Source organism: Pituophis catenifer, unplaced genomic scaffold (genome assembly GCF_029215685.1).
Source record: "Pituophis catenifer annectens isolate HBS135680 unplaced genomic scaffold, rPitCat1.0.hap2 SCAF_9, whole genome shotgun sequence".
NCBI classification, from domain to species: Eukaryota; Metazoa; Chordata; class Lepidosauria; order Squamata; family Colubridae; genus Pituophis; species Pituophis catenifer.
Window position 1 is genome coordinate 25,470,525 of NW_027256889.1, and position 26,198 is coordinate 25,496,722.

At 41.6% G+C, this 26,198-nt stretch overlaps 1 protein-coding gene across 1 annotated transcript in view; it reads right to left on the reverse strand.

Moving 5' to 3' along the window:
- Nucleotides 1-26,198, reverse strand: part of ADGRB2 (adhesion G protein-coupled receptor B2) — a 329,562-nt gene that overhangs the window by 77,807 nt on the left and 225,557 nt on the right. The window contains exons 8-15 of the mRNA XM_070949232.1: nt 21,801-21,907; nt 15,040-15,234; nt 11,910-11,978; nt 11,681-11,789; nt 9,641-9,787; nt 6,974-7,049; nt 6,741-6,867; nt 3,844-3,887 (exon numbers count right to left, since the gene is read on the reverse strand). Coding sequence (XP_070805333.1) covers nt 3,844-3,887; nt 6,741-6,867; nt 6,974-7,049; nt 9,641-9,787; nt 11,681-11,789; nt 11,910-11,978; nt 15,040-15,234; nt 21,801-21,907 — 874 coding nt within the window. The remainder of the gene's footprint in view (nt 1-3,843; nt 3,888-6,740; nt 6,868-6,973; nt 7,050-9,640; nt 9,788-11,680; nt 11,790-11,909; nt 11,979-15,039; nt 15,235-21,800; nt 21,908-26,198) is intronic.

The following is a 26,198-nucleotide window of genomic DNA, read 5'->3' on the forward strand; positions in this document are numbered from 1 at the left end:
TTTTCTGATCTCACTGCTTTGAAAAAAAAAAAAATGCAGTGGGATGGTAGAAGAGTTGGACTGTGCACATTTGCCTGAACCTAGCATGGGAAGATTAATTTACTATTCCATGTTATTTTATTACACAAATATAACACAGATTCTGGAGAAATATATCCATATTGTGAACATACATTGTGCTGAGGTAGGTAGGGAAGAAGCAAAAAACTTGTTATTATAAGAATAGCTGAGGAGATGGTCAGCTACTAATTCAGAAGCCTGCTTTTATTAATTAGCTGTCAAGGGTTAACATGAGCTAGGTCAGGAGTAAAGGTTCCCGAGAACAAGCCAATCAGCAGGAATAATAATATGCACTTCTACTGAAAAAATAATTGGTTCTCAGAGTTCTGGGGTGCATGGATTAACAAAAAAATAGCAATGTATCAGGAATGAACCTTGGGTTTGCTAAATATATGGCTTGAGTTTGCAGCTGTTGGTTTTCTTCATATTAATAGCTTTTCTAGTATTGGTAACAAAAACTATCTTATCAAGAGCTACGTCCTTCAATCTCTGCCTGCGAGCCTTTGAGTTTAAGTATCAATCTGGAAGGGAGCTGACATTAGCTAAGATTTGTTGACTTGGTTTCCTTGTCTTCCCCTGGGCAGATCCCAGCCTTCAAAGTCACTACTGCTGTCATGTCTTCAGCTATTTCATCATATCTTAGCACATAAATGTGCCTGATATTATCCTTATTTCACAGAGGGAGAAGTGAGTTTTGCCATTTGACCAACATCACCCTGGGAAATCTCAGAAACATGGGATGCTCCAGCTCAACGCAACCAGGTGGAGGAGAGAAAGAACAGAACGAAAGCCTGGAGGGATGATATCGGAAGTCTGCAAAAATAGCTGCCAAACTGTAATGCTTAATTATGATCGAAGGGGAAAATCACCATGTATATGACTAGAGAGTAATCACATCAGCTATGATGAATGTTGATTAAATTTAAATATAAGTGAAAGAAAATTAAAGTTAGCTTCTGGCCCAGACCCACCCACTTCTGCTTGAAATGCCGAACTAGGCATGCAACAGAAAGGCCATCTGTAATCTTCCGTCTGAAAAAATGAGCAACGTGCCAGCAGAAATTCTCTGCTTTTCTCCAGAACTAATAACCTGCATTTCATCTTCGGCAGCAGAGCTATCAGATAAATTTTGAAGAATCAGGTTTATTTATTTATGAATCAAATTTATATAGCCATCCATCTCACTGGAAGCGAGTTTGGGTGGTACACAACAATCAGATAAAAAAACAACAAATATAAAAACATCAAAGAAAGCAAAGTCCATATTAATAAAAATGATAAAAGCAAAAAATACAGGAGGATTAAAAATGGCCACCTGAACGATAGAGCTATTTTATCCCCAGGCTTGACAACAGAGCCAGATCTTGAGGTTTTTTTGGAATATCAAAATGGATGGAACTAATTTAATGTTGTGGGGTGGGGGCAGAGGAAATGTTCCATAAGCACCACAGACGAGAAGGCATGTCTTCTGGAACCCATCCAATGAAGCTTCTTAACCAACGATACCTGCAACATGCCCTTTCTGGCAGATCTAATGGGACAGGCTAATGTAACCTGGGAAATATGGTCCCCCAAATGCTATAAGAGATGACCAGGCTGAGCCCAAGGGAGGAGTCAAACACGTCATTCGTCTTGAGTCCCTTTGTGGCCGCAAGAGATCTAAGACCAACCCATCTTGAAATCCATTGGCACTTGTCTACTGCCAATGCGCTTTGACTGTTAGTAGTTCTGATTCTTATAGAGAGCTTGAATTTGCAATAAACCTCTACATTCATTTGAACTGCCTGGATTTCCTGATTTCTCGTGCTCCACAGGTGCCATGAAGCCCCTTAAAGGTGAAAACCAAGAACCTTGTTTTGGACTTTGAAAATGGCAACCAGTGCACCTCATGGAGAAAGGGGTAACACATGACTGTTGACATTCCAGTCCAACAATGTATATAATGTTGGAAGTTCTTCATTCTAGAATGGTATTATCACATCTCCATAGAAGATTCTGCTGAGAAAGTACACCCACCCAGGCCCAGAACTTGGTACGACATATCATTTCAAGGACTCCTTGCCTGAGTAAATCTGGGAAAAAACTTTTCCCAGGTGACAGCTGCAGTCTCTCTCATGCTGGGAAAAAATTGGGAAGCATCTGGTAGCACAGTGATGGCTAACCTTTTTGCCATTGTGTGCCAAAAGCGGGTGGAGCGCGAGGGGGGGTTGCGTGTGCATGTGCCCATAATTCTACGCGCCCTGCCCCCCCATGCATGCGCGCACAACCCACGCTCCGCCTGCTTTTGGCATGTGACGGCACAGTGGGCCCGGTAGGCCTGTTTTTTGCTCTCCCCAGGCTCCAGAGCCTTTCTAGGAGTCTGGGGAGGGTGAAAACAACCTTTCCCCCCCCAGGGGGTCCTCTGGAGGCCGAAAATAGCCCAATTGCTGATTTCCGGTGGGCCCCAAAGGCCAAAAAATCAGCTGGCTGGCGCATCTCACGTACCCACCGATATGGCTCCACGTGATACCTGTGGCATGCGTGCCATAGGTTCGCCATCATGGTGGTAGCATCTTTTCTGACTAGCCTTTAGAGAATGCCTGATACCTTTTGACATGTGCATTCATATTTCATATGAGTATCTCATCAACAGATATATTTGATCTGAATATATCAAAAGGTATCAGGCAATCTCAGCCATCCTCAACAAACACAATGCAATCCATCGGGAAGGAGATATAGAAGCATAGCCAGCCTCACAAACCGGCTGAAGAACAGTTTTCATCCTTGGGCTGTCAGACTCCTGAATAAGAAATAACATCATAACTACCCTGTTTTCCCCAAAATAAGGCATCCCCTGATAATAAGCCCAATCAGACTTCTGAGTGCATGGCAATAAGGCCAAGCACTTATTTCAGGGTTCAAAAAAATATAAGACAGGGTCTTATTTTTGGGAAAACACGGTATGTAGTATGATGGACTGCATCATACTGGTGCAATAGGACTGGGTGTTTTGTTAATATGATTTATCGGGTTAGCGATTTTCTGTTTTCACTGTGAGTTGTATTGTGGGGGGTTGCACTGAGGGAGCTCAACCAATCTCATCGTACATATGTTGTGCACTGACAATAAAGATTTGAACTGAATTGAATAACGCACTTAAAATCTGTTTCACAGGTAAGCAGCCTATCTCCTCCTCCCTCCCTTCCTCTCCTGCCCTCTCCAGTTTAAATCCTACATTGGTCTACTCACTCAATGGATATGATGAAGTGAGATGCAGCTGAAAAAAGTTTATGATTTTTAATCACAATGCTAATCAGAAAGGGCGCTATCAGATTTCTGATATTTTTTGCCACTCTAGACCAAAAGCTGTCCTCCTACACTTATTTTGGGAGCAAATCAAGAGTATAATCAGCCACCCTCCGGTTATCTGCAGGATTGCAGAACAAAGATTTGAACAAAGGCAAGGCTTTCTTTTTCAACTGTAGATCCTCTTCCAACATTAGAAGGATACCCAATTCTTGGGAGGATGGAAATGAGAAACAAGAAACATGGATGAAGGAACAAGACAGATGAATGGATAATCTTGCAAGCTTGGGATATGTGAAGGCATCCAGGAGCTTCTCCGAGTTTATGCTTTGAAACTTTTGATTCTTTGTTTTGTACTTTCATTTTTGTTAAGGGTCTTGAGTTAAGAAAGTAGGGTATTGGTTGAATAACTTGCAGACACGCATGCATGTCAATCATTGGCACAGTGGCCTCATTACACAATTCACTGAATGCAGCAAGATGAAATATACTCACGCTTTAGTGTATTCCCAGGTCACACACTGTTGATGTGAGGTGCCCTGGAGGATAAGTAGAAAGAGGATGATGTGAACGAGGAACAAGACATGGTACACCTAGAAAATCCATATATTCTTTTTTTCCTTCCTTCCTTCCTTCCTTCCTTCCTTCCTTCCTTCCTTCCTTCCTTCCTTCCTTCCTTCCTCCCCTCCCACTTTCCTTCCTTCCACTTTCCATCCATCCATCCATCCATCCATTCATTCCTTTTCAGATACTAAATTCTAATTATGATGTTGGTTTTCTACCTTCAGAGGGAATATCAGTAAAGATTTCAGAGGCTGCCTAAGCATTCAATGCACATCAAAGTATGTTGCTGTTTCCTATGTTCCCGGATAGACGGTAAAGTATTGAAAAAAGGCAGGGCAGAAATGAAGTATAAATTTCAAGAATAATTACACCAAGGGAGAATTTCTTCCCTTTCTCTCTTAATTACAACAGATGGGGTGAAACCCTTATACGGATCTAACTAAAGCAAAAAAATAAAAATAAAAATAAAATCCTGACTTTTTTTCTCCAGCACTTTTTCAGGGATAAAAATGAAATACAGGTAGTCCTTGACTTACAACAGTTTGTTTAGTGACCGTTCAAAGTTACAACGGCACTGAAAAAGTGACCTAGGACAGTTTTTCACATGTACGAACTTTGCAGCATTCCCACGATCATGTCCTCAAACTTCAGGACGTGCTTGGCAACTGGTTCATATTTATGACGGTTGCTGGGTCTCAAGGTCATGTGATCATATTTTTTTGCAACCTTCTGACAAGCGAAGTCAATGGGGAAGCCAGATTCATTTAACAACTGGTTTGTTAACTTATCAACTGCAGTGATTCACTTAACAATGGTGGCAAGAAAGGTTGTAAAATGGGGCAAAATTCCCTGAACAAATGTCTCACTTAACAACAGAAATTTGGGGCTCTATTGTGGTCATAAGTACTGGATGGAGATACCGCACTCCAAGCACAGGCGGAAATCTATGACTAGTTTTTCTTTTTCTTTCTTTTTCTCCCCCACCCCGCCCAATTACTTGCATTCTTTATACTATTTATGTTGTTTGTATTTTTTGTCATGGATTGCACCAGTCAGGCTAAAACCAATTTCGTTGCATACATGATGTACAATGACAATAAAGGCTATACTAGATCAGTGTTTCTCAACCTTGGAAGCTTGAAGATGGGTGGACTTCAACTCCCAGAATCCCCCAGCTGGCTGGGGGATTCTGGGAGTTGAAGTCCACCCATCTTCAAGCTTCCAAGGTTGAGAAACACTCTACTAGATAGAGATAGACAGACAGACAGACAGACAGACAGATCACATACACAAACACACCAATACTATTTATTTTTCTAATACTTTCTCTCAGTAGTTTTTTGCTCTACAGATGTTTATGGGCTGTTAAACTCTTATCATAATCATAATCCTAAATTTATTTGTCAAGCATATATAACATAACAGGTAAAAGTATATACATAATTTGAATACATGAAAAGAGTAAGAGTAAAAAGGAATATTAGGACAGGGATGGTAGGCACGTTGGTGCTCTTATGCACGCCCCTTACAGACCTCTTAGGAACGGGGTGAGGTCAACAGTAGACAGTCTAAGGTTAAACTTTTGGGGATTTAGGAAAGAAACCAGAGAGTCTGGTAGTACATTCCAGGCAATGACCACTCTGTTGCTGAAGTCCTATTTTCTGCAATCGAGTTTGGAGAGGTTTACCTTGAGTTTGTATCTATTATTTGCTCGTGTATTGTTGTGGTTGAAGTTGAAGTCGTCATTGACAGGAAGGACATTGTGGCAGATAATTTTATGTACTATGCTTAGGTCATTATATATACGCTGCTCATTAGGGAAATCAAAGTCTCGTTTCAAAGTAGTCCTTGAGTTACAGTCAACCTGAAAATGGGGTCTTACAACCCAATTCAATATTCTGATGGTTGGGCCCCCTCCACAGTCATGTGACCAAACTTTGCTCGGTAACATGGCCACATTTATGGCTGTTGGGAATGCCCCATTGCCATATATTTTACAAATAGTTTTGACAAAATCTAATTCCTCTTTTTAGCAAAATTGTACTCCTGGCGAAGCATTGGTTTGGTTAATGGCTGTGGCATTTGCTTAATGATCGTGACATTTGTTTTAATTACCACTACAAAAAAATGTCATAAAATCAGGTGACCTGCTTTATGACTGTCACAATTTATGACCCTAATGGTCCGGCTTCATTACGGTCATATGTCCAGGACTACCTGTATAGACATTTGTCCTGACTATGTTCTCCTGAAACTGTATTTTTGGGGAAACAGGATACTGAACAAAGAAAGAAGTGGTGGAAAAATTGTGCAGCTGGTAGGATTGCCTCTGTCATTTTTCCTGGCGAAACTGCATCAGTTGAATATTTGTCTGGAGAATCCTTTCTAGGGCTAATGCTTGTGTGAAAGACCAAAGCAAGCTGTATCTGCATTAACTGAACCAATATAGAGTTCAAGAGAGAATCAAATCCTTACAATTTACAACTCAATAAGGATTTTCAAGTATCTTTTTTTTTAATACCGTGGTGTAATTTTTCTGGTTTCTGAGTGGAAACTCAAGCATATGCCAGGTTGCACATATGCTTTGTCCTGACTATGTTCTCGGACAGCAAAACGATGCTAGATCTGTTCTTCTGCATCCAGGGTTCCCTCTTCATACATACCAGGTTTGGCCCTGGCTTGGTTACTCAACCTCCAGCCACAGAGCATTTTTTTGTAGCATAAAGTGATAATGGGATGTTTAAGTCAAGAGCTTGTCTTTTAATTATACTGGGGTGGACTAGTCTACCCAACTCAAAGGCAAAAGTGCCACAAGACCCCACACTTACATTGATAATATGGGACAACTCGACTGTGATCAAGGGTTCCACAGCCTTCGTTGGTGGTTTCACCGTCACCGTGAGAACTTTGGACATGACCGCTAAAGGACTTCTGTTGGTGAAATTGGCAATGTCACTGGAATGAGAACGCATTCAGAATAAAAATGCACCACAGACGTATTGCTGCAAACACATTACCAGATGGACTTGCTTTTTGCAAGCAATTTGATAGATGCACTCACCTAGGAGGGGGCAGAATTAATCCCAAAGTGCGATACAAGATGGCGCCAATGACAAAATAAGCCGAGTCATCTGTTTCTTCAGACAGAAGGAGAAAGAAAGACAAGAGCCACAAGGATTAATGCAGCAGCTAAAGGGCCATTTGTGGGACATGAAATCAGGACTTTGTTGTGTTAAACAAGACTCAGAGCAATGAGAAGACCCCAAAACTACAATTGCCAGAATAAACACATTTGTAAGATTTCAAGAATGTATCAAGAGATTTATATACCATGTTTTCCTGAAAATAAGACCCTGTCTTATATTTTTTGAATCCCAAAATAAGCGCTTGGCCTTATTTTTGGGGAGGTCTTATTATTTTGGGGTGTATGGAGCAAAATGGGGCTCCTCTTGCTGTCTTATCTGATTTCCAGCTCTGCATTTAAATATTTTTGGGGAGGGCTTATTTTTTGGGAGGAGGCTTATTTTAGCGTATGCACTCAAAAGCCCAACTGGGCTTATTATCAGGGGATGTCTTATTTTTGGGGAAACAGGGTACTGAACAAAGAAAGAAGTGGTGGAAAAATTGTGCAGCTGGTAGGATTGCCTCTGTCATGTTCCTGGAGAAACTGCATCAGTTGAATATTTGTCTGGAGAATCCTTTCTAGGGCTAATGCTTGTGTGAAAGACCAAAGCAAGCTGTATCTGCATTAACTGAACCAATATAGAGTTCAAGAGAGAATCAAATCCTTACAACCTACAACTCAATAAGGATTTTCAAGTATCTTTTTTTTTTATACCGTGGTGTAATTTTTCTGGTTTCTGAGTGGAAACTCAAGCATATGGCAGGTTGCACATATGCATTCATTTCAGCTTTATAACATATGCATGCACATTGTATAAATGGGGCTATAAATATCTAAGCCTCACATTTCCACCTCTGATTTGAAATCTGGAGAAAGAGATTTGGACTTTCACAATAGCAGGGAAAGAATCTGTAACTGGAATGCCAAATCAAAATTAGAAATATCACATCCAGCTCTGTGAGTCAGTTATAATAATAACAACACTTCAGTCCAGCCTATATAAAAATGTCTGTAAGCAAGATTAGCAATAATGTCAGAGACAAAAGAATCTGGCTTTAAAAACTGGTGTTTTGGCAGGCATGTCTCAGCAAATAAATCTAAAATGTTCTGAAATCTTTCCAATTTATCTATAAAGATTGGATTAAAAAAAACTGAACAGAACATTTTGCAATTCTTCCTTCTCTTTCTTGGGAATAGCATTATTCCTCAATTATTCTACTTTGCTGACCTTAAGAGCAATAGCACATAGACTTATATGCCGCTTCATAGGTGTTCTACAGCCCTCTTTAAGCGGTTTATAAAGTCAGAATATTTTCCCCAACAATCTAGGTTCTCATTATCGGAAGGATGGAAGGCTGAGTCAACCTTGAGCCGGTGAGACTCAAACTCGAACACGGTTCATAGATCATATACATAAACAGATCATTTCTATGAGTCTTTATCAGGTCAAAGCTGTTTTCAAAGGGTAAATTGTCCTTTTTCCCTATTCTTAAGAGCAATACGCAGAAGGCTCATATCTAAGAAAAACTTTTTTATAATGAAGCTTATAGTTAGCTTCATCACTTTGATGGCTCTATTAGGGACTACCCTCAAAATGTCAGCAGGGCCTCAGCAAAACGACAATGCCAAAAAGGCCTGTGTTTCTCAACCTTGGCAACTTTGAGATGGGTGGACTTCAATCCCCAGAATTCCTGAGTTGGAGAATTCTGGGAGTTGAAGTCCACCCATCTCAAAGTTACCAAACTTGAGAGACACTGGCCTAGGCAGCTTGATGAGAACCTCTTCTAAAGCCTAGCATTCTTCAGAAAGACCCACAGTTTCCTAATTTTTTTAAAAAAACAAATAATTCATAATTAATCAATCAATCAGTGTAACATCTGGGTACAAAATTTTTGTGTCGTCATATTCAACATTTATAATCATTTTCTTAGTACATATTTATCTTTCTTCTTACACTTAAATTTAATCTATTGCAACATATTTTTCCCATGTTTCTTATTTTTAATTGTCTATTATCTATATTCAGTCTCTATCCATTGATAAAATTGCCCCCATATGTTGTAATACTCTGATTCTTCCTTCCCTCTTATTGCTAATGTTAATCTACTCATTTCTGCACATTCTAATATTTTTTTAATTAGTTCTCCCTTTGTAGGAATTTTTTCTGCTTTTCAATTTTGTGCAAGTACCACTCTTGCTGCCGTTATTACATGTATAATCAAATATGTATTTTCTTTACTGAATTTCTTCAGTAAGATACCCAGCAGGAACCACTCCGGTTTAAGATCAATGTGTTGCTGTATCATTTTCTCTAGCCATCTTCAAATTTTTGTCCAATAATTCCTCACTTCTGGACATGTCCACCACATGTGATGGTAGGTTCCCGATGTCTGGTGGCATTTCCAACGTTTTGTTGATTTATCTTTGAACATTTTTGCCAATCTTTCCGGTGTCACACTTTCCTAACTGAATGGCAGAAGAGCATCTGGGAGCACATGCCTTATTCAAGTTGCCCATCCTTCCTCTAACCACTACTCCTGGGTCTCCTTTTCCTTCCAACTCCACCCACCCTCAATGAGTCGGTCCCTTGTGGAGGCTATGTACCAGATGAGGAGAGATTGAGCACTTCTTTGGGAATGAATATCTTGTCTTCGGAGTGGCGGGCCCAATCCTTCATGCCCCGACGCCCCTTCATGGGGAAATTGATATCACTGGACACAGCAGACACCGGCTCTCTCTGGATGCTAATCACTGCCAAGGGAGGGAAGGGGAAAGAGAGGAGAACAGGAAAGAAGGGCTGGGTGTCACTCTGGGATAGAGATCAGGAAATAAAGCACACTTGATCCTCATCCTTAACGTCATGGCCTTCTAGAGCAGGGACAGAACAGAGGTGGAACACCTTCCTTGGTGGCCATCAAGCTCCCAGTTCACTACAGGTTTATAAAGGTTATTTTAATTTTAAAAAATACAGCAGACATGCTGTAAAGCTAACAAAACACTATCTGCTAACATCTACAGGTAGTCCTTAACTTGCAACCATTCATTTAGGCACTTATAAGTTACAACGACATTGAAAAAGGTGACTTACAACCAGTCCTCATGTTTATGACCATCACAGCATCCATGGCCATGTTAACAGAATTTGGGGGCTTGGCAACCAGCATGTATTTATGACAGTTGCAACATCCTGGGGTCATGTGATTGCTATTGGCGACCTTCCCAATCGAGCTTCTGGAGGTTCTGAGGGCCCTGGCTGAATCCCGGCCTCTGGCACCACATCTTCTCCAGCCTCCTCATTGTCCGACTCGAGTGCCAGCTGCACAGGCTGCTGGCGCAGCACCACACCAGCCTCCTCGCTGTCTGAATCAGCTACTAGCTGCACAGGCCACGTACGGGCCACAACAAAAGTCAATGAGGGTACCTTGATTCACATAACAATTGTATGATTCACTTAACTGCAACAATCCTTTTAACAACCATGGCAAAATGGTCATATAATCAGATGTGAGTCACTTAACCTTATTTAGCAACACAAATTCCAGTCCCAAAAGTTGAAGACTACCTATATATTATTTTGGAGAAACACCTTTGGGTCCCTCAAAGTCTTACTGGAATCATAGATAGCATCTCCAAATGGAGATGAGTTCCTTCACCTTCTGATGAATGGGTGTTCTGTGATTTACCATACCCACTAGGGCAGGGGTCACCAACCTTTCCGGACCTCAGGTCCCCTTTAGGGACCACTAAATTCATAATTTTAAATCCTGCAGACCACTAATATTATTTTTTAAAAAAGAGAAATAGTATTCAGTGCAATATAAAAATGCAAATAATGTTTCTGCCAAAATTTTATCATGGACCACTAGTGGTCCACAGATCACTAGTTGGTGACCACTGCACTAGGGAGCCAGTTGGGAACAGGCATTTTTCCCTCGGAAGGCATTTTGTGAGCATGTCAACCAAAGGCTCTCAGAAGTCCTAAGTCATTCTTGGCCTAGAAGGATTTCCTGGGCCAGTTCTACAGTAACAGCTAGGAAATTCACTATCAGAGGCTATGGATGCAAACTAGTTTACTATCAATGATGGTAGGACACAGAAGAAAGTAGGACAAATGAGTGAGAGACAGAATTTCCAGAACAGAAAAAAAGAAATATAAGACTTTGGAAGAAACTTGGCCTTTTGCTCTTGTCCAGCTTGGAGATTGATATCCTGCCTGCCTCGCCTTTTGCACTTCACCTCTTTTGCTTAAGCGCCATTACAAACGTTTTCAATCTCTTGGAAATACAGGGACATATATTTTAGGATATGGTGGCATCCCAAAGAAGCAGGAAAGAAGTTTGAAACACTATCTTCAAGAAGGGACTTAAGTGGAAAATAGCTGTGTGAACTTTTGTGGGGGTGGAAAAAACAAGGCAGAACATCCCACAATTTTTATAAAGATAACTAGAAATATTTCCAGAAACCATAAGATGGATACTGGGGAGCTGCATACATCTTGTAAATCACCTCCTTCTGCTCTACCATGAAGTTCCCAATGGACTAGAAAAGCTTGAGCCTGAAGAAGACTATCATTGCCCAGAGCCCATTCCTTGTCTCAAACCCCAAAGAAACTATTCATCTGTCCAGTCCCTTCTAGTTGCTTACCCAAGTTGTCTGTAACAATAAGGGAACTCTGGAAAGCCTTGAGGGCACCTCCTACCAGATGGATAAAATCTTCAACCACTTTCATGAGGAGGACGGAACCAGGCAACACCTGTGCAGGGGATGGAGGAATCAGAATTAATGGAGACCTCCATTAATTAATTCTCACTTCGGTGGGAATGAGAGACTTCCGAATCCCACCAGAGGTACAGGTTCACGCCCAGCAACCCACCTGTTGTGCATCTTCCCATTTCTCCCTGTTTTCTGCATCTACCATGTAGCTCACAACCTGGAAGAAACGCTGGAGGGAGAGAGGAGAAAGTGAAGGAAAGAGCAGACGGGGAGAAACAGTTGTAATATTTATGGCAATTTGGCCTTAGGCAGTTTTCTCAATTTCCCAGCAGCAAATTCCATTCAACCCCATTTTTATATCTCTTTATATATTTGGCTGAAAATCTTTTGCTTGAATATTCATGCTCATTTTTTTAAACATTCACAGGCATTTTCTAGGACCCCCTGTGTTTGCAAGTCATTTCTGCTGTTATTAAATATAAAATTTTGTATAGATTTGCCCTTTCCCAATTGTGTGTGCATGTTCGGAGTGATGCCCATATTGCAAGCTTTCTTAAAAAAAAAAAGAGTTCTATTTATTTTGAAGGCTGAAACGGCTCTGTTTGTATACAAGTTAACATTAAGCAATTTTTATCGTTCCCTGCCTTTGTGTAAAGCTGCATTCTGAACAGGCTCAAAAATTAAGAGGCAGAATCCGCCTGAGATATCCCACTAGTCATCATAATGTGTTTCTTTTGCATTTCTCCAAAATGCCTCCTGGTGAGGCATACATCAGAAGTAGAAAAACTGCTTTTGCATACAAGTTCAGCCTTAACATGTTCAGGTTTAGCTGAAGAAACTCTTGCAAACAAACTGTTGATTAGTCATTGTCAGCCACATGGGAACTGGATGGTTGTGCTTAGAAAAACTCATTTGAAGAGCTTTTATTGTCACATGGTGCCTAAACAAATAGATATATAATGTCTGCCCATGATGGCCTAGTTCCGTGATGGCAAACCTATGGCCTGCGTGCCAGAGGTGGCATGCAGCGCCCTCTCTGTGGGCACGTGAGCTGTTGCCCCAGTTCAGTTTTGCTGCAGAACCAGCTGGTCTTCGGGTCTCTGCCACGCATGCATGGGGTTCAGGGCGCATGCTGGGGGGCACACGTACATGTGTGAAAGGTTGGGGGCATGTGGAGGGCACACACATGCATGGAGGGCGGGGCACATATGGGGAGCCACGAGTGCATGAGCGTGGGGCAGGGCACATGTGGGGGATGCACACCCATGGGCAGGGGGCGGGGCACATGGAGGGTGCATGCATGCATGACGCACATGCGCAGGGGGTGCATGTGCATTGCATTTTGGGAGTTTGGGCACACGCGCATGCATTCGCACCCACGTTCACACGCTTTGAGCACTCGGTCCGGAAAAGGTTAGCCATCACTGGCCTAGTTCGTTCAACTCCTATAGAAAGGGGTTGGTTCCACAACTCAGCTTCCTAACCCATAATCTTCTCAATCTCTTTTTAACAAGGTCAAGCATGATGCAGTGGCATCACATCCACTTTTCTCAGCGGACGGGATGACCACATAGGACTGGGGCTTGGTGGTGAGAACCCTTTGTACAGGAGACATCATACTGTATATTTTTGCCTTGTTTCAGCCTCTGCATGGAGGCTCCAGCTATCGTATCTTCCCAATGGAGAAAAAAAAGAGAAATGGTCCCGATTCTTCCCTTATTTGGGAAAGCAGTACAGGTAGTCCTCGACTTACAACAGTTCATTTGGTGTCCATTCGAAGTTACAACGGCAACGGAAAAAAGTGACTTATGACCATTTTTCATACTTATGACCAGTGGTGGGATTCAGCCAGTTCGCATCACTTCGGGAGAACCGGTTGTTAACTTTCTGAGCAGTTTGGCAAACTGGTTGTTGAAAGAAATCATTAGGGCAGAGAACCGGTTGTTAAATTACTTGAATCCCACCACTGCTTATGACCATTGCAGCATCCCCCATGGTTCATGTGATTTACATTCGGATGCTTGACAACTGGTTCACATTTATGACGGTTGCAGTGTCCCGGGATCATGTCATCTCCCTTTTGTGACCTTCTGACAATCAAAGTGAATGGGGAAGCTGGATTCACTTAGAATAGAATAGAATAAATACTTTATTATGGTCCTCAATCAGCAATAGACATACAATAAATTAAAAATAATACTGACATTAATCCTGAATAATAACTTCCCTGTTATGGAAATACATGATCTCAAACCTTTTGGGTCACTCCCTAATTTACATGAATGGAGATGCGATAAGTATGTGAGTAAATGTATTTTTCCAATAATTGTTATAGGTATCTCCAAAAAATTGGCACCAGTTGACAATGTTTTTCTGGTGGACATTGCAGCGACATCGCATTCACTGAAGAACGGTGTGATTAATTTAACAACTGCAGTGATTCACTTGGCAAAGGTGGTAAGAAAAGTCATAAAATTGGGCAAAACTCAGTTTACAAATTTCTCACTTAGCAATATAAATTCTGGGCTCAGTTGTAGTCGTAAGTCAAGGGCTACTTGTATGTGATTCTGGAACGGGTAACCTTCCCACTTTCTTCAATTGGGCCAGTATGTGGACTCTGATCAACAAAGCAGGAGAGGGTCTGGGAAAGAGACTTTACTACAGGCTCCATGAAATGGAATTCCCCATACTGAGAGCATATAAAGCTGTGCTAGATGGATAAATAATCACAATAATCTCAATCTTTAAAAGTTGTGCTGCCAATAGCAGTAAACCCAAATGGTAGTGATCAGCTTTCCCTTTACAGCAGGGATCTCCAAACTAGGCAACTTTAAGATTTGTGGCTTTCAACTCCCAGAATTCCTCAGCCAGCCAGCCATGGAATTCTGGGAGTTGAAGTCCAAAAGTCTTAAAGGTGCCACGTTTGGAGATCCATGCTTTACAGGGAGTATTTCTGTGTGTAATAAGTAGATGAAGAATAAGTATATTAAGTTATTGGGGTATATTAGGAGGCCCATCCCAGCAGCAGTAGCTATCCCTACAGAGTCATTATTTTTACTCTGATGTCAAAATAATAATATGTGCTCAATGGCATTATTATGCACATGCTGCATTTAGAAGCAACCGTGTGAGTCATAGTTTTGCATGATGATGTCAGCAAGCATGAGGTTATTTGGACATCATGCTCCCAATCTTAGCATATGCAATGCAGCCAGTCTCTTGAGCTCCAATGACCTCATGAACTTAGAGTCAAAGAATGGTTTCTTCTCCTTTGGATGTCAACATAATACCTGCACATCATCTGAGGAAGGAATATAGGTGGCTCTTTTGTAAGTATCTGTGACATTGCGCAAGATCTCCACTGAGAAGAGCAGGTCCCCACTGTAATAGCTTCGGCGGGCAACAAGCTCCAGCAGGCTACGGACCACTTGTGACATGCCCTCACCTGCCAGCATGCGCTGGCCCTTAGCCAGGTGCTCACGGAGCTTGAGATGGAAAGGGAGAGAAAGGGAACAAGGTCAGATCATGGATTAAAACCAGGTCCAGCATATGAAAAAATGTAATTACAAGCATCCTAGGACTTCCACTTGTTCCTCAAATATAATGATGAAGATCTGAGAGATTTCTGCTATGGTAGTTGGGATGTTTGCTCCTTCTGAAGCCAACTGATTCTGCACCAACTGATTAGCACCAGATGCTCTTTCTCCTCAACTTTGGGAAGAGGACCTCCACAGAACTTATAAAGAGAACTGAATTTCATCAGGAGCCGAACCTAACATCCTGAAAGTTGTTTAGTTGATTTGGATCCTTGCCCCATTTAAGACAGAGAGCCAGGATTGACTTCTCTATACCAAAACTTCAACTCTCTATGAATACCTTCATAGGTCAGGGGTTAAAATTTTCAAGAGCTTCTAGGAAAGCTTAAGCAACTCTTCTTAAATTCTAGCCACAAAATACGGAGACAAAATCCTAGGAAACAACTCAGCAGAAACGGAGAAATGCAAGGTTTCTGGATCTCTTCAATTTTCTCCCTAAGGCATGATCCTTATTTTTCTCCCTACTTCTTAAGACCTGAATTAGTAAGATTGACCAGGTAAGCAACTTTTGGCAATTCAGCTAAGGAGAACAGCTTCTATGCTCAGCCAGATTAACACAAACCTCAATTTTCCCCTTGTGAGAATTCACTGAGAAATCAAGACACATAGGATTATGCTGCTCAGCCAATATTAATCTGATGAAATAATGCCTAACACCCTTTCCTTCATCTTTATTGCCAGAGTATTTGTAGGCATTCTTATTTTCTATCACAGCATGAAGGAGAGCCAGTAAAATGTAGTGAGTGGTACTGAACTGAGAGCAGCCCCCCCCCCAGGTTTGAGTCTTCCCTCATCTATGGAACTTCCTGGGTGACTTTGAACAAGTGTCTCTCTTTCAACCCAGCCTCCCACACTGGGTTGCTGGGAAGGAGGAAGTACTATATACACCGTTTCTATTCTGAATGAAAGGGCAAGTTATAAATCTGATAAAAATCCATTTTAACACCAGCTACCAGTTACTGAGTGAACTAGGTTTTATGTGAGGATTTGAAAGAGGGAGACAAACCTGATCCTCTACGTGTTTTTAAAGTTTGGTGTGAGGCAGTGGTGGGAGTCAGCCAGTTCGCACCTATTCGGGAGAACCGGTTGTTGGAAGAAATCTTATTTTGTTTTTTCCCGCCCCCTTTACAGGGCTAATCCTGTAAGGAAGGCAGGAAGGAAACATTCTGGTGTTGTTTCTAGCCTAATCTTTATTGCCCTGCTCACAGAAACTGCCTCTCTGGTTAACCCTTATTACATTGTAACAGCTAAGGCGAAGCGCCCATCAACCTGAGTGACATTGAGTTGGCTACGCCCACACGGTCACATGACCACCGAGCCACACCTACCCTGCTGGTCATTAGGACAAAGAACCGGTTGTTAAATTATTTGAATCCCACCACTGGTGTGAGGTGTGTGTGTGTGAAGGTGTGCAAGAAAGACAAAGCATCAATATGGGATTTTGAGGAAAATGACTGGAAATGGTAATTCTCCCTGCTCTGGGAATTCTGGTCTTGGACATCTATGGAAGAGTCCACTTGTACCTGGAATTAGAAAGTATTTTTTTCTCCCTCCTGGGATCCAGAATTTTGCTCAGTTGTGAAATCCAAATTTTTTTACTACCAGTTCTGTGGGCATGGCTTGGTGGGCATGGTGTGGCTTGGTGGGCATGGTGTGGCAGGAGAAGGATACTGCAAAATCTCCATTCCCTCCACACTCCAGGGGAAGGATACTGCAAAATCCCCATTCCCACCCCAATCTGGGACCAGCCAGAGGTGGTATTTGCCGGTTCTCTGAACTACTCAAAATTTCTGCTACCGGTTCTCCAGAACCTGTCAGAACCTGCTGGATTTCACCCCTGAATTTGGTACTACCTTGGGAGAAGGTTTAAAACTGTCCCCACCCCATCGCTTCTTCACTGAAGAGTTGTTTTGCAAAAAGTGTACTGAAAGCAAGCATGTCTATTTGTGTGTCAAGAAAGGAGTTAAGCTAGGAAGATGGCAGAGACAAAACAGCAGCCAAGGAGAGAGCAGAGAAACCTCCAACCCAACATCAGGCATCTTTAGCAGTCTTCAATAGTCTGGATGGGGAGGAACAAGCTCAGACTTAACCCCTCCAAGACTGAGTGGCTGTGGTTTCCGGTGTCCCGTCATAGTCAGTTGACTCCATCACTGACTATTGGGGATGAGATCTTGACCCCCTCAGAGAGGGCTAGCAACTTGGGCATCCTCCTGGACTCGCAGCTGTCCTTAGAAGACAATCTGACGGCTGTGGCCAGGGGGGCTTTTTATCAGGTTCGTCTGATTTACCAGTTGTGTCCCTTTCTGGACCAGGACTCCTTACGCACAGTCACTCATGCCATCGTCACTTCCCATCTGGACTATTGTAACACTCTCTACATGGGGATCCCCTTGAAGAGCACCCGGAGGCTCCAACTGGTCCAGAATACGGCTGCGTGGGTAATTATGGGAGCGACTCGACGCTCCCATGTAACACCACTCCTGCGCGAGCTGCACTGGCTTGCGGTGGTCTTCCGGGTGCGATTCAAGGTGTTGGCCCCCGGAGATTCGTAGGATTCCCAACCTGCGTACCTTTTGTCGTGCCCTAAAAACATTACTATTCCAACAAGCAGGGCTGGCCTAAATAATAATAATATTTTACTATTTTAATGGGTTGTTTTATTAGAGTTTTTGGCCAATTTATTTAATTGTTTTAAATTGCTTTTAATTTTTATATTGTCATGGTTTTATTTCTGGCTGTACACCGCCCTGAGTCCTTCGGGGGAAGGGCGGTATAGAAATTTAATAAAATAAAATAAATAAATAAATTCAGGCAGCAAGAGAAAAAGTCTCTTCCAATATTTGAGGGGCTGTCACAGAGAAGAGGGGCTCGATTTATTCTCCAAAGCACCAGAGGGCAGGACGAGAAGTAACAGGTGGAAGATCTCTCTCACTGAAGAGAGATCCAACCAAGAACTAAATTCCCTGACAACGAGAACAATTAAACAGAGTAACAGCTTGCCTCCAGAAGTTGTGGGTGCTCCATCTGTGGCTGTTTTCAAGAAGAGACTGGAAAGCCATTTCTCCAAAATGATGTAGGGTTTTCTCTTTCAGGAGGGGGTTGGACTAGAAGAACTCCCTTCTAACGCTACTATTTGGCATTCTGTCAAGTCTCAGAGCTGCGAGACCATGGAGAGGCAGAACCAAGTGATGGGGGAGGAAGACAGTCCAACTACTGTCTGAAAACCCACAAAAGCCAATCAAGGCCACTGCATGCAGCAGTCCGGATCTAGAACAGGGGTGAAATGCTCCTGGTTCAGACTGGATCACCCAAACTGGTAGCAATGGCAGTGGGTGGTTTGGAGAACCGGTACCAAAAATCCCTGTCCCCCTCCCCATGCTCAGCTGAGCTGCTCAATCATCAGAGGCTTTTTTTTTAAAAAAAGCATTTTTTCTACAACCTCTGTGGCTGAAGAGGTTGTAGAAAAAATGCTTTTAAAAGTTAAAAAAAAAAAGTTGGCCACGCCCGCTCAGTCACATTACCCTACCACCAAGCACTCCCACAGAACCGGTAGTAACAAATTTTACATTTCACCACTGGTCTAGAGGTCTAATAACTAGCTTGTGGAAGAATATAGTCCAGGGTTGCAGGAGGGAAGAGCTCTTTCCCAGGGAGCAAAGACAAAGAAACTTGGAATCTCTGGAATGCAGAAAGAGAGGGACGGCAGAGCCTCTCAATAGTTCACAGGGTACAATTCAGGGGTGAAATCCAGCAGGTTCTGACAGGTTCTGGAGAACCGGTAACAGAAATTTTGAGCAGTTCGGAGAACCGGCAAATACCACCTCTGGCTGGCCCCAGAGTGGGGTGGGAATGGAGATTTTGCAATATCCTTTCCCCTGGAGTGGGGAGGGAATGGCGATTTTGCAGTATCCTTCCCCCAGGAGTGGGGAGGGAATGGGGATTTTGCAGTATCTTTCCCCTGGAGTGGGGAGGAAATGGGGATTTTGCAGTATCCTTCCCCTGGAGTGGGGAGGAAATGGGGATTTTGCAGTATCCTTCCCCTGGAGTGGGGAGGGGATGGAAATTTTGCAGTATCCTTCCCCCAGGAGTGGGGAGGGAATGGGGATTTTGCAGTATCTTTCCCCTGGAGTGGGGAGGGAATGAGTATTTTGCAATATCCTTCCCCCAGGAGTGGGGAGGGAATGGAGATTTTTCAGTATCCTTCCCCTGCCACGCCCACCAAGCCAAACCACGCCCACCAAGCCAAACCATGCCTATCAAGCCACGCCCACAGAACCTGTAGTAAAAAACCTTGGATTTCACCACTGGTACAATTTAATAATTATGCAGATAATTGCTTTGGTCCCGCACAATTTCTGTCTATAGGCAAAGTACTCAGAGGTAACTCTGCGTATCCGTCCTGGTTCCTTGGACCTGACGCAGCTCCAAAGACAGAGGACTATGAGTGATTGGGGAAGGAAGAGAAAAAGGCTGCTCTGGGACCGTCTGTCTTTATAGGGAGGGAAAAGGGGTTTCATGTGCAAATGGACTGAGACTGGCTACAAGAGCTGAAGATCTATGGGGAAAAGAAAACATTTAAAGAGCAAAGAAATAGTTAAGATAACGAAACATACAGCTACAAGCATGGGAATAGGAACATTGAAACAGAACACAAAGATTTGGAGATTAAATATGACTAGAAATGGCTGTAAAGCTATAGCAGTGGGAAGGCAGAGCAGCCTCTCTTCCTCCTCCATCCCTCAGCTTTGAGTGGTCTTACAGCTCCAGGATTTGATGGTTTTCTCTTGCTGCCTGAAGCCTGCAGATAGTCCTCGACTTATAGGCAATCACTTAGTGACTGTTCAGTTACAATTGCCCAGGATTTGATGTTCTGACATCTGCCCTCTCCCCCCCAGCAGTCATAAGACTGCAGTGTATGCTTTTTTTTTTTTTTTGCCAGAAACCAGCGTGCACTTCTTCTTTCTGGCAAAAACCACCCATAGTGAACAATGGATTCGTTTAATGACCATAGTGTTTGTTTAATGACCATGGTGTCCACTTAATGATCATGACATTTGCTTAGCATCCATGGTGTTTGCATTACAGCCATCACAAAAAAAAAAAAAAGCTCATAAAATCAGGCATAATAATTTGGTGAGCCATTTTATGACCATTGCAATATATGACCGGAATTGTGGGTTCAATTATGGTTATAAGTCAAAGATGTCACTTGTGTGGCTGAGGGAAGTTCTTGCCTTTGAGTTGGAGGTTTCTCTTTAGAATTGAATAAAATAGAGTAGAGTAGAGTAGAGTAGAGTAGAGTAGAGTAGAATAGAATAGAATAGAATAGAATAGAGTAGAGTAGAGTAGAGTAGAATAGAATAGAATAGAATAGAATAGAATAGAATAGAATAGAATAGAATAGAATAGAATAGAATAGAATAGAATAGAATAGAATAGGTCTTCTAGTCCAACCCCCTGCTCAGGCAGCAAACCCTATACCACTTCAGACAAATGGTTGTCCAATCTCTTTTACAAATTTCCAGTGTTGGAGCACCCACAACTTCTGGAAGTGAGTTATTCCACTGATTAATTGTTCTCACTGTCAGGAAATTTCTCCTTAGTTCTCAGTTGGATCTCTCCTTGATTACTTTCCACCCATTGCTTCTTGTTCTACCCTCAGGTGCTTTGAAGAATAGCTTGACCCCTTCTTCTCTGTGGCAGCCCCTTAAATATTGGAAGACTGCTATCATGTCTCCCCTAGTCCTTCTTTTCATAAAACTAGACATACCCAGTTCCTGCAACTGTTCTTCATAGGTTTTAGCTTCCAGTCCCCTAATCATCTTTGTTGCTCTTCTCTGCACTCTTTCTAGAGTCTCCACATCTCTTTTACATTGTGGTGACCAAAACTGGATGTAGTATCCAAATGTGGCCTTACCAAGGTATTATAAAATGATATTAACACTTCATGTGATCTTGATTCTATCCCTCTGTTAATGCAGCTAGAACTGTGCTGGCTTTTTTGGTAGCTACATCACACTGCTGCACACTTTCCAGAGACTCTGCTGCCTTCCTAGATTAATTTCTTTTTGACATAAGCACCTATGTGCTTACTTTCAGTTCTCTTTTAATATAGCAAAACAAAAAACAAAAAAAAAACCCTCTCCAAGGTAGGAGCGTGGCTGTTTTAACCCTCGTTTCTAGATAGCCCCGAAACCCTGGATCCCAGGAGGGAAAAATTCCTCGCTCATTCCAGGTTGCAAGTTCATATCTTGACTCAGTTCACATTGGATGTTGACACTACTGCAAAGAGAAGAACAGCTGGATATTACATATTTTATGTATCTTGCCCGCAGTTCTGTTCCTCCACTTTCCCCATGTCAAGCCCTTCTCTGAACCAGGCAGGAGGTGGGTCTAGTGGTACAGAAGAGGGGATTTCCAGGTACCACAGTTGCCTTGCCAAAATTTGCACCTACTGAAAGATGTAAATATCGGTACTCGTGGGAAATGCAGCGTGCGAAGCTGGGCAGACTCCAGTAAGCCACACCGTGGGAGTTGAGCAGGCACTGTCGGCTGGCAGATCCTAGAAAAAGAAGAAAGTCACTGGTTATGCCCATCACTCAAAAGGCCAATACATCCAGCCCCATCAAATTCAGTCACTTATTGCTCAGGGGTTAGGATGGAGAGGGATGGGTTTGAAGTGACCTTTTTTTTTTTAATTTTAAAAAACAAACTTTATTGAATTTAAAAATATTTACATTTACATTTTCCATCCACAGTTACACTAACATACTAAATACATGTGATTATATAAACACATATATACAAATATGCAAACAGTGACTTATTTACCTATTCTATCTATCTGACGGTGCTTTTTATTATTATTATTATTACTTGCATTTCCCCTAATTTTTATCTTTACCCTTTTTTCCTTTGGTTTATCCACTTATACCATCTATTCCATACTATAAAATATTTCGAGTCTCCCTTGTCTTTTAATTCAAGAGTTAATTTATCCATTTCTGCGCATGTGTAGATTTTTTGAATTACTTCCTGATCTGTTGGCATACGATCTGTTTTCCACAGTTGTGCTATAGCCAGTCTGGCCGCCGTAATTATGTGTAGTGTCAAATATTTTATGTCTTTTCTAATATTCCTTTTTATCATGCCTAATAGGAAAACTTCTGGTTCTAATTCAATTTCTTGATCTATTATTTCTACTATCCAAGTTTTTATTTTTTTCCAATATTTCTTTATTTCTGGGCAAAGCCACCAAACATGGAAAAAAGTACCCTGAGCTTTTTTACATTTCCAACACACAGGATTTACATTCGGGTACATTTTCGCTAGTCTCGAGGGAGCTAGATACCACCTATACCACATCTTATAATGGTTCTCCTTGTATGCTGCCGATTTTGTCATACTATAATTATTTTCCCATACCCTCTCCCAATCTTCTAACTGTATATTATGCCTGATGTTCTTTGAAGTGGGTTTTGTGTTTGAAGTGACCTTAATGGGTTGTCACCTGCCCTGTAATCCAGATGTCAAGGAATTAAGAAACTCTGACTCCCATTAGGGAGATGGGAGTTCAGAAGTGTCAAGACAATGGCCACAACTGCATAGGGAACCCACCATCTTGACTTCTTCTGAACCTCTAAGGACATCCTTGACCCTTGCAGATATTTGGTGGGCATTTAAATAAGAAGGCTTAGCAACAGATCCTCAATTCCTCAGTTTTAAACTGGGCACCTTCTGTTGCTTTTACGGCAGACAGATTTAGCATGTCTTTCTCTGCCTGAATTGCCTTATTAAAGCATTTTCAGTTGCAAATAACAAAAGAAAGAAAGAAAGAAAGAAAGAAAGAAAGAAAGAAAGAAAGAAAGAAAGAAAGAAAGAAAGAAAGAATACAGTATTGCATTACATTTTCAACCCAAAGCTCTTCAAAGTGAATGGGATCACATTATTTTTATTTTATTTATTAAATTTATTGGTTGCCTGTCTTACCACAGGACAGACTGAGGTTCCTTATTTGTAGTACTTTCCCCAAACATTTGATTACACCCTGTTTGTTTGTTTATTTGTTTGTTTTCCTCTTAGAAGATAGAAACCAAGCTATTCCTTTTTAGCTGAAGCATGGGCCTTTCTATTTCTTTATTTAACAAATTTATAAAGTTTTCCATCTATACAAGGAACTCCGGGCAGCAAATTGACATAAAACATAACCAAACTATGTTTGCTCTGATTCATAAGAAAACGGGTCGTGGCCCCTAAAAATTTCATTAGGAACTTATCACACAAAACCACACAGCTAAATCAGAATTCTATCAACATTCCCAGCACAAAGCTTAGGGGAACAGCTTCTGAAAGCTTAATAGGATTGTGGCCATCAGGGGCTGCTCTAGAAGACAGTTAATGTAATAGAGAAGGTACATCTCTTGGGGGGGCATCAATAGCATTGCTTGCAGATGTGGAATCTCCAGATAAAGGGGGAGGTTCCACAAAACCACAGGGGGAGATTCCACAACAACAGAGGGAGAGAGGCTGGTTAACTTAGAGTCACTCCATGGGAGGAAATCACAGAGGCCAGACTCCTGAAGTCTTTATCTGCCTGTTCCCAAGAGAATCTCACAGTTAGTCTGGTGAGATTCTTATAAAGAGGAGAACAACAATAAAGGCCCTACTTTGATCTGCTCATGTAGTCATGATGGTTCCTTGCACTTGACAGGGGTGCCTGGCAGAAACCATCAGGGACGGGTGCAGGGGTGAAATCTACTTACCTTCCCTACCGGTTTGGAAGTGCACACGCCTTGCGTGCACGTCATGTGAGCGCACAGACCTGTGCATGCGCAAACCCCTCTGCATGCGCAAAGGGTAAAAAACAGGTAATTTCCTGGTTAAAACCAGGAAGTAACAACAACCAGGCAGGTGGGCGGAGCCTCACACTGCCATCACTACCAGTTCTCCAAAACCCCCGCCGCCATCGCTACTGGCTTGGCCAAATCAGTCAGAACTGGTAGATTTCACCCCTGGACGGGTGGTCTCACAAATAACCTAGCCCCATTTCATGCAAGGTGACAAGTAGCATCTTGAATGAGACCCAGGTTAGTACTGTTCTCATAAAGTATTAGGATAATATTGAAGAATTTTGCTTCTTTCAATTCTACTAAAATATGACACCTTTCATCAGTGGTGGGATTCAACCAGTTCACACCACTTCGGGAGAACCGGTTGTTAACTTTCTGAACAGTTTGGCAAACTGGTTGTTGGAAGAAATCATTATGGCACAGAACCAGTTGTTAAATTACTTGAATCCCACCACTGCCTTTCATCATGGGTCAAAGCAATCATGTTTCAAAAATGGTCTTTAAAGAAGGCTTGCAAAAAGTATAGCTTTCTCCAAATTCAGAATTAGAAATTTGAAAGCAGTTCCTTTTTCCTCCAAGAAAATGCACCTTATGGGAAATCAATTCTTTTTTTTTAATTCAGTAAAGTTTGGTGATGGGTGGAAGGCAAGGCATGTTCCACAACACTAGAGTGAAGAATGTTCCATTGTGAGATATTGTAAACCGAAGGTCAGAAGCAAAATTCGGAAATTCCTTTCAGAAGAAAGAATGACACTGGTCTACAATAAATTGAAGGAGGATTGACCAGGGTTGTATTATAAGCTAACCAGTTGGTGTATACAACCAATTTCTGTCTTCTATCTATCTATCTATCTATCTATCTATCTATCTATTACCTACCTACCTACCTACCTATCAACAAGTACAAGGAAACAAGTAACAGTATAGACATAGACATGGAAACATGAAAAAAGTTGGCACAAATAAAAGGATATACATAGGCAAAAGATAGCCATAAACACATTGAATGAGTACATATAAATGGAGACAGTAGGACAGGGATGGTAGGCACGCTGGTGCGCTTATGCACACCCCCTTAGGGACCTCTTAAGAAACATGAAAGGTCCACCGAAGACAACTTAAGGTAAAAGGTATGGGGATTAGAGAGACTAACAACAGGATCAGGTAGAGTGTTTCAGACATTTACTACTCTATTGCAGAAGTCATATTTCCTACAATCAAGATCAGAGCGAATTACATTGAGTTGAATCTACTGATAGCCCTTGTGTTATTACAGTTGTTATTATTCTTTTTACTGGTATTGCCACTGTTCAACATCTAGAATTGCTTCCTAGTTGAAAAGCAAACCTTATCAGAGATTCCTTCCATTCCCCACCATCTAGTCAGAGCTGAAGAAGCTTCTTGGAAGAGAAGCGAAATGTCTTCAAAGAAAAAACAAGATAGTCCAGTTGCCTCCTGAAAAAGCATCTCTGGGATATATCCGAGATTGCAACTTCAAGTAAGAACCATTCCGAGACTTTGTTTTAAAATAAAGAGTGGTACTACGTCTATGGGCTTTATTTATGCATGGAATCTGCATTTAATTTATCTAAATCCAAACAAATTTTTATTAAGATGGATTTGAATTTACTACAATGTGCAATTTTATTCAGTTTATATTATGTTGACTGTGGTCTTTGCTAGTCATTTTTAGCTTAGATTTAAGAGGGGTTTTTAGTCTCTTAAGATGATTTATATGGTATATTTAATAATTCATAACGTTAATGATATTTAAGACCTCCCTGACATTTTAAAGTCCCCAGTTCATTTATCTGTATTATATTATATTATTTTACTTTTTTCATATTTCCTCTTGTATATGTAATTTTCTTTGAAGTATTCAATAAAGGAAAAAAAAAATGGGGTTGCATTGTAACTCCCATCTAACCCAGTCACTTTGACCATGATGGGACCAATAGTCTGATATATCTGGAGTCCATAAGGTGGTAACCATTCAAGTGAACT